The sequence below is a fragment of the Sinocyclocheilus grahami genome, unplaced genomic scaffold, assembly GCF_001515645.1.
Source record: "Sinocyclocheilus grahami isolate Dianchi unplaced genomic scaffold, SAMN03320097.WGS_v1.1 scaffold85.1, whole genome shotgun sequence".
Taxonomy (NCBI): Eukaryota; Metazoa; Chordata; class Actinopteri; order Cypriniformes; family Cyprinidae; genus Sinocyclocheilus; species Sinocyclocheilus grahami.
In genome coordinates, this window is record NW_015505264.1 from 2639820 (window position 1) to 2648853 (window position 9034).

The 9034-nt window shown below is 36.7% G+C and overlaps 1 protein-coding gene across 1 annotated transcript in view; it reads left to right on the plus strand.

Annotated features, from left to right (window-relative positions):
- Positions 1–5493: 5493 nt before the first annotated feature.
- LOC107586786 (disco-interacting protein 2 homolog C-like) overlaps positions 5494–9034 on the plus strand; it is a 128763-nt gene continuing 125222 nt past the window's right edge. Inside the window, exon 1 of the mRNA XM_016274308.1 lies at positions 5494–5812. Coding sequence (XP_016129794.1) covers positions 5734–5812 — 79 coding nt within the window. The 5' untranslated portion in view covers positions 5494–5733. The remainder of the gene's footprint in view (positions 5813–9034) is intronic.

The window sequence follows — 9034 nt, forward strand, 5'->3', positions numbered from 1 at the left end:
CTGAATTATTTTTTTACATGCTAATCCTCTATCAAATTGTACTGATGTGATATTGTAGCAGGTGTATGTATACCTGTTCTTGTGTGCATGCTTCCTTTTACGTTTTCTTCTTTTCTTTTTAACCTTTTAATGGCACACATTGGTTTGCTGTATCATTTCTTTTCTGTTTTTCCCTACTCGCCAATAGTTTGGGAAGAATCCGCTCTGATGCCTCTTCATCCGATTCTGGAAGATCTTCACACTGCAAAGTCCTCAGGTTGCGAGGGTGAAGTGTTCATGTGCCTAGTCTGCTGTGGTCTCAATGATAGATGGCTATATTATTTGCTTCTTAGCTCCGTTTGTTATCCCAGTGTGGTGCAATGGTTCGTCACATGGTTACTTTGGTGCTTTTATCTATAGAAACGAAGGGAAAGACACTGACATGCACCAACGTCTATTGTATGACTTTCACCAATTCGCTTTCATATCACCACAACTATACGAGTGGGATTGTGTACATTTTATATAGTGACATATACATCAAGAGCAAAAAGATCTGAGCCGTCAGCATACATGGACCAGTGCTGTTTTGTGGGGTTTCTCCTTTATGCAGACTGCGTTTCAGTGTCACTCTCGGTCATGCTGTTCATTAGTTAAGTTCATTGGTTCTCATTGGAGTTTGAAATCGACTTGGTCCGAGTGAGACAGTCCGTTTTTTTTTTTATGTCTTCCTGCAGCGTAGAGCACGTGCAGAATGCTTTGAGATGTTCGTCATGGCGTATGTTGTTTATATTCTCTTGTATTTTCCCTGTGAGTATTTTTATTTTTTTTCCCTCGGTTAATCAAAAAAAAAATGTTTTTGTTGATTTTTCTGACTTTCTGAATGCAACTGATCATTTTTCCATCAATAAATGAAGCATACCATGCGTAAAGTAATGAAGGTTTCATTACATGAAACTTTTAAGGTGTTCAAAAAAAGAAACGAATTAAAAAGAAACATCACATATAAATTAACAGTGTTTGAAAACTTGAATTTTATTTAAACTTGAAAAAAAAAAGTCTCTGCCTTAACTTTTTAGATGACAGTTTGGAGTTTTTTTGTTTGTTGTTTTCTTTCTTTCAATTCCCAAAGTGTAGAAAAAAGGATGATGTGGTTGAGGCGTCTCGAAGCCTTCGTCACTACATTTGTGTAGCACAATACTTTTGGGATTGAGATGGGATTAGTGTTTTGTTTTGTTCTCCTCTGTGTAAATGCTTGTAGTCTAAACTGTAGTACATGTATACACTCGGATGTGTGTGCTTTCTCTGTACAGATGTAAATAATTGGAAAATGTTAAAATGGTACCCTAAAATTGGTTATGAGAAAATGTATGGAAAAAAAATAAATAAATGTTAATGAGAAATTGTATGCTTGTTAAGTAGGCTTGGTGTTTATTCTCAATGTTGGCATAATGTTGCGGTCTCCACCGGTATGACCACAAGGTGGCATAACGTAAGCAGTAATACTTTATGGAGATATTGTGTTTAAGGCTTCAGAACCAGTAGGCCTCAGCACAAGAATAAAAGATCTCCAGGTCTTTGTGTATTTCAGTATTAGTCTGAACTACCGACCACTTAAAGTATTAATGCAAAACTATCAGTGTATATAGATAATATTCTATTACAAGTTATATTATCAGCAAAACAATTTGAGATAAATAGCCAAATATTATACAGAAAATGCACATGAATCTTTTAGTGTTTGGTTTGTCACCTTTTTGCTTTATTTGAAAACCGCACTCAAACTTAATGAACTCCACTAGTTTGTATAAAACGTGATCATATTACCCAGCATCTCGTGCTTCAACTGACCATTTTTGCAGAGTCACATGATTGATGGCATAAAATGTCTGATTGGTTACCTAAAAATTTCTTACATATTTCTTCTTCATTTGACATGATTTCACACTGTAAAATGTTTTTTTTTTAATGCTTAAAGCTGTAAAGATTCCAGATATTCCTTAAAACTGTGTTTCAAAAATATCCATTTTTTTGAATGTGATCTCAAATATTAGGAGATTATTTTTTATATATCTGTTGAATACAGAACAATTATTGCTATATATACTACCGTTCAAAAGTTTGGGGTTGGTAAGATTTTTAGATATGATATACATTTACTTTTTTACATTTAGTTTTTTATTTAGATTTAGTTTTTAAATTTAAAAATGTGAAACATTTAAAAAAATACAACTCAAAACACCTGTTTTTATTTGAATACATTTAAAATATAATTTATTTCTGTGATGAGGAAGCTGAAGTTTCAGCAGCCATTATTCTACTCTTTAGTGTCACGTGATCCTTCAGAAATCATTCTAATATGCTGATTTGCTGCTCAAGAAACATTTCTTATCTGTGCTAAGAACAGTCGCTTAACATTTTGAAGACATTTTTTTTTTTCAAATGTACTGTCACTTGATCAATTTAAATCCAAGCTGATTCTTTTTATTTAACATATTTGATTTGTAATTTCATTTACGTTCATGTGTATTTATTTAAACAAATATAAATGTAACCTGAACAGGTATTGTCATGATGAAATGATTATTTATGGAAACATAAACACAAACAGAGTCGTTCCGTCGCCCCCTCGCGGCTGTAAAAAACACAGTCGCCTTGCGTCATGAGAGAGTGACAGAAAGAAAGAGAGGGAGAGGGGCTGGAGAGACGAACACACACACACACACACACACACACACCCCGCTCCGATTGGCGAGCTTCACCGCACTGACAGTCCACATCTTACACTGCTGACTCTAACGGCGGAGCCCTTCAGATATGGCGGGGCTTCGTTGAGAGGGACAGAAAATCTCCGAGCACCGAACAGTTCGTTCTTGGACACGCGTCTCCCGCAGCCCTCCTTATGCACCGCTGCGACGCGGAGAAACGGCAGCAGCGCTGAAAGAGTCGAAGAAAGAGGACGAGAGTGATTTGTACCCCCTTGAACGGACAATGGCGGACCGCGATGCGCTGCCCCTTCCACTGGAAGTGCGGGCCAGATTGGCTGAGCTGGAGTTGGAGTTATCCGAAGGTATGATTGACATTTTAAATGACTAATTTCTTTCGACAATACGGTTGTTGCGGAGGATACGTTAACGGCCCCCTCCTCTCCTCCTCCTCCTCCCACCCCAAAACCCACCACCATACCAACACAACCAACACCAGATGTTGGAGCCAATTATTATCCCCGCAGCAACGCTGAGGTTGTGTTCATAAAGGCGTCCGTTCATTCGTTTGCTGTAACTCCCGCCGCATTTTCTTTGTTACAATGTATCTATTTGACCTTGAGGAAACCATTCAAAGACTTCAGAATTGATTTTTTTTCCGTTAGGATTTTGAAAATGCGTGTCCCTAGAGACCAACGGTCAAAATACCGCCGTGGAATCTTCATGTACCCGTTGATATTTTTGAATTTCGGTGGCTGTGTTGTTATTTATGCCAGTGTAATGTCTTCAGTACACCAGCAGTTAGGTAAACAAGCAGTTGAGATGTTCGTCATGGCGTATGTTGTTTATATTCTCTTGTATTTTCCCTGTGAGTATTTTTATTTTTTTTCCCTCGGTTAATCAAAAAAAAAATGTTTTTGTTGATTTTTCTGACTTTCTGAATGCAACTGATCATTTTTCCATCAATAAATGAAGCATACCATGCGTAAAGTAATGAAGGTTTCATTACATGAAACTTTTAAGGTGTTCAAAAAAAGAAACGAATTAAAAAGAAACATCACATATAAATTAACAGTGTTTGAAAACTTGAATTTTATTTAAACTTGAAAAAAAAAAGTCTCTGCCTTAACTTTTTAGATGACAGTTTGGAGTTTTTTTGTTTGTTGTTTTCTTTCTTTCAATTCCCAAAGTGTAGAAAAAAGGATGATGTGGTTGAGGCGTCTCGAAGCCTTCGTCACTACATTTGTGTAGCACAATACTTTTGGGATTGAGATGGGATTAGTGTTTTGTTTTGTTCTCCTCTGTGTAAATGCTTGTAGTCTAAACTGTAGTACATGTATACACTCGGATGTGTGTGCTTTCTCTGTACAGATGTAAATAATTGGAAAATGTTAAAATGGTACCCTAAAATTGGTTATGAGAAAATGTATGGAAAAAAAATAAATAAATGTTAATGAGAAATTGTATGCTTGTTAAGTAGGCTTGGTGTTTATTCTCAATGTTGGCATAATGTTGCGGTCTCCACCGGTATGACCACAAGGTGGCATAACGTAAGCAGTAATACTTTATGGAGATATTGTGTTTAAGGCTTCAGAACCAGTAGGCCTCAGCACAAGAATAAAAGATCTCCAGGTCTTTGTGTATTTCAGTATTAGTCTGAACTACCGACCACTTAAAGTATTAATGCAAAACTATCAGTGTATATAGATAATATTCTATTACAAGTTATATTATCAGCAAAACAATTTGAGATAAATAGCCAAATATTATACAGAAAATGCACATGAATCTTTTAGTGTTTGGTTTGTCACCTTTTTGCTTTATTTGAAAACCGCACTCAAACTTAATGAACTCCACTAGTTTGTATAAAACGTGATCATATTACCCAGCATCTCGTGCTTCAACTGACCATTTTTGCAGAGTCACATGATTGATGGCATAAAATGTCTGATTGGTTACCTAAAAATTTCTTACATATTTCTTCTTCATTTGACATGATTTCACACTGTAAAATGTTTTTTTTTTAATGCTTAAAGCTGTAAAGATTCCAGATATTCCTTAAAACTGTGTTTCAAAAATATCCATTTTTTTGAATGTGATCTCAAATATTAGGAGATTATTTTTTATATATCTGTTGAATACAGAACAATTATTGCTATATATACTACCGTTCAAAAGTTTGGGGTTGGTAAGATTTTTAGATATGATATACATTTACTTTTTTACATTTAGTTTTTTATTTAGATTTAGTTTTTAAATTTAAAAATGTGAAACATTTAAAAAAATACAACTCAAAACACCTGTTTTTATTTGAATACATTTAAAATATAATTTATTTCTGTGATGAGGAAGCTGAAGTTTCAGCAGCCATTATTCTACTCTTTAGTGTCACGTGATCCTTCAGAAATCATTCTAATATGCTGATTTGCTGCTCAAGAAACATTTCTTATCTGTGCTAAGAACAGTCGCTTAACATTTTGAAGACATTTTTTTTTTTCAAATGTACTGTCACTTGATCAATTTAAATCCAAGCTGATTCTTTTTATTTAACATATTTGATTTGTAATTTCATTTACGTTCATGTGTATTTATTTAAACAAATATAAATGTAACCTGAACAGGTATTGTCATGATGAAATGATTATTTATGGAAACATAAACACAAACAGAGTCGTTCCGTCGCCCCCTCGCGGCTGTAAAAAACACAGTCGCCTTGCGTCATGAGAGAGTGACAGAAAGAAAGAGAGGGAGAGGGGCTGGAGAGACGAACACACACACACACACACACACACACACCCCGCCCCGATTGGCGAGCTTCACCGCACTGACAGTCCACATCTTACACTGCTGACTCTAACGGCGGAGCCCTTCAGATATGGCGGGGCTTCGTTGAGAGGGACAGAAAATCTCCGAGCACCGAACAGTTCGTTCTTGGACACGCGTCTCCCGCAGCCCTCCTTATGCACCGCTGCGACGCGGAGAAACGGCAGCAGCGCTGAAAGAGTCGAAGAAAGAGGACGAGAGTGATTTGTACCCCCTTGAACGGACAATGGCGGACCGCGATGCGCTGCCCCTTCCACTGGAAGTGCGGGCCAGATTGGCTGAGCTGGAGTTGGAGTTATCCGAAGGTATGATTGACATTTTAAATGACTTATTTCGTTCGACAATACGGTTGTTGCGGAGGATACGTTAACGGCCCCCTCCTCTCCTCCTCCTCCTCCCACCCCAAAACCCACCACCATACCAACACAACCAACACCAGATGTTGGAGCCAATTATTATCCCCGCAGCAACGCTGAGGTTGTGTTCATAAAGGCGTCCGTTCATTCGTTTGCTGTAACTCCCGCCGCATTTTCTTTGTTACAATGTATCTATTTGACCTTGAGGAAACCATTCAAAGACTTCAGAATTGATTTTTTTTCCGTTAGGATTTTGAAAATGCGTGTCCCTAGAGACCAACGGTCAAAATACCGCCGTGGAATCTTCATGTACCCGTTGATATTTTTGAATTTCGGTGGCTGTGTTGTTATTTATGCCAGTGTAATGTCTTCAGTACACCAGCAGTTAGGTAAACAAGCAGTTCCCCACAGTTGCATCGCCATATATGCCATCTTTACGCTGCAAAAGCTGCATTTATACCACAAAAAGATGCAGTCTAATGCTGCATAAATTAATTTACCCAGGATATCACAGATATAGTTATTAGATATTAATCTTAATAGAATTTAGGCTTTTAATATGGAATTATGAATATAGAAACATCAAATGATGGCTGTCTGAAAATATGAATTCTAACTATGGTCTTGTCATGACAGCAACGAAGTTGAATTCTGGCTGATGCTACATTCATATAATTTTTATGTTTAGATGCCGAATAATCCCGAACTTTTCTAATTGTAGTTTTCTATTGCCATTTCTATTTTCTAACCAGATTTTTATTGCATTTCAAACATAAAAGACAGATAATGCAAATATATTGGATTTTCCCAACCTTTCAATTACTGGACTACAACTATAAAACACAATTTACAAATATTTATATATATATATATATATATGTAATAATGTGTGTAATAATGCATATACTATTCATGCATATTTATTCATTAATATTTGTACAAATATTGTTCTTTTACCGATGCTTGGATCTTCATTGGTTATTGTATGTTTAACATTGGGTCTACCAATAAATTGTATTAGTTAGGGGAAAAATAACTTAATGGTATCAGTATTGGCCAAACCAATTATTAGTGGCTCAAAGCTGGTAATTTTCTTACGGAATTTAATGCAGCACTGTGTGATTTGGAGTCGGCCAGAAACACAGGCATGTAATATTTGTATCGTGTATCATTTTGAGAATATTGGCATCTGACATAAGCAAACGGAATTGAGTGAACTGTTTGCTAATGTTCCTTTTTCCCGTTTAATTCTAGCGCCTGGTGGTCCTTTGTAATATCATGTGTTAATGTGTGTGTGTGTAGCATGTGCGATTGTCTGCTGTGTGTAGATCTGAACCATTTAAGGCGATAAGTGCTCGTGCATTTGTTAACCTTGCCTCAAAGTTCTAGCAGACAGCAGGCCTGCACCAACCAGTGTAGCGAAAAACAGCATCATTTTATATCTAAAAAATGACAGTCAGTGGGTTTATTGAGCAGATAAATCACAGATATTCTTTGTTTAGTGTTAAATCTGTCTTACAGAAAGCATTGTGGGTTCTAAACGGTCTTTTACATGTCAAGAGTTAGTGTATCAGTAACCAAAAAACCTGCTTAAACTTAGCTTAATTTAGTTTGCTGGTTTTAGAGGGATTTTGGAAGTTGTCTAGCTGAGAGACCAGCTGAAAACCAGCTTAAACCAGCCAAAACTATTTCTTTAAATAAACATTTTCAGCTGGTAAATTGATAAAACAGACATTCGTGAAAATTAGTCATGTTTGCCTAAGGAGGTAGCCATAGCAACAGCTGCTCCAGCGTTTATTATGGGATGGTATTTCGATAAAACAAAAGTCATGTCATCATTTGTCACTTTAGTATAAATTTACATAACAGGTATGTCAAAAACGTTACACGTTTAGTTCATGGTTTGCGCAAAAGTCATTGAATAATTCACACACTCTAAGTAGAGCATGTAAACCAGTCCTTCATTTATGGAAGCCATTTTTAATTGATTTTATTGTTTTTGTAGTTGTAGCTAATTGGCTGTAGAATGGCAGTTGTGTGTTATTTTGAATGTTCAAATGGCAAACACCTCCTTTGCGTTCTATTCAAAGCCAAACGTAATTTCAGCCAAACTTCACTTAAAGATGATCACAGGCTGCTCCTTCTGCAAGTGGACACGAGTATTTTTAGCCACCCTTCAAGCTTCGTTAGCCTTAATCAGCTCGTTTTGCATTTAAACGTTTTGCCTCACTTTATGATTGTGGTGGAGGGAATATTCTGGCTCGGTTCCTTCTTTCTGCAGCACTGTATGATTCCTCTGAACCTCTGCTTGTGTTTGTGTTTGCCTTTGTAGAAATAAGATGCTCCCTTGCCATCCCAGCTTAGCTTGTGGTGCTGTTTTGCACTGCGCTCATGGAGAGCTGATTATCTCAGTGTGTTGGCACAGGATGAAAGGCCTGGAAATTACCGAACGTCTGCTCATCAGAAAGATTTGCTGACCTATAATGCCCTTAAGGACAATATTGTGTTTGTAAAGTTGGTATACAATGTAACAAACGTATTGTGTGTTTCATTGCCTCCATTTATAAGTCAAAACTTGTTTTATTTATGCTATGCATCTTTTACATGCACGTGAGGCTTGTTAGCGTTGATTTTGAGTAACATGGCTTGGATATCATCCCCAGATTGTCGAGAGTTTCTCTCAGTGGTCTTCTGTCTTTGCTGGCAGACTCTTAATGGATACTGATTCTTCAAACTCAGTATTAGTCTTGTTCATGCCAAATGAAGGATGAATGGATCTCATTTCACCCTCAGGGTAACACTGTTAGAAAGTGAAAAGGTTAAGTTGTTAAACAGGGGTCATGCTGGCTGTGAAAGAGAAAAGAACCCTTATCTGACCCTGATTTGAGGACTTGCCTGCTGAGAATGTCAGCACAAATGACTGTATCTGTATGTGAAGATGTTTTATTATGTTTTGTGTGTTGATATCATTTTGCACCCTTGACTTTAATAGTCACAGATTTATGTAACTTAGGAATGTTTCATCACAAAAGTCAAGAACTTTCTCCAAAGAACCAATTTTTCTTTACAAAAGTAAAAGTAGAAATAGTTTATTAGTGTCAGGTAGTATAAGTACAATTAATATATGTACGTGTGTGTGTGTGTGTGTGTGTGTGTGTGTGTGTGTGTGTG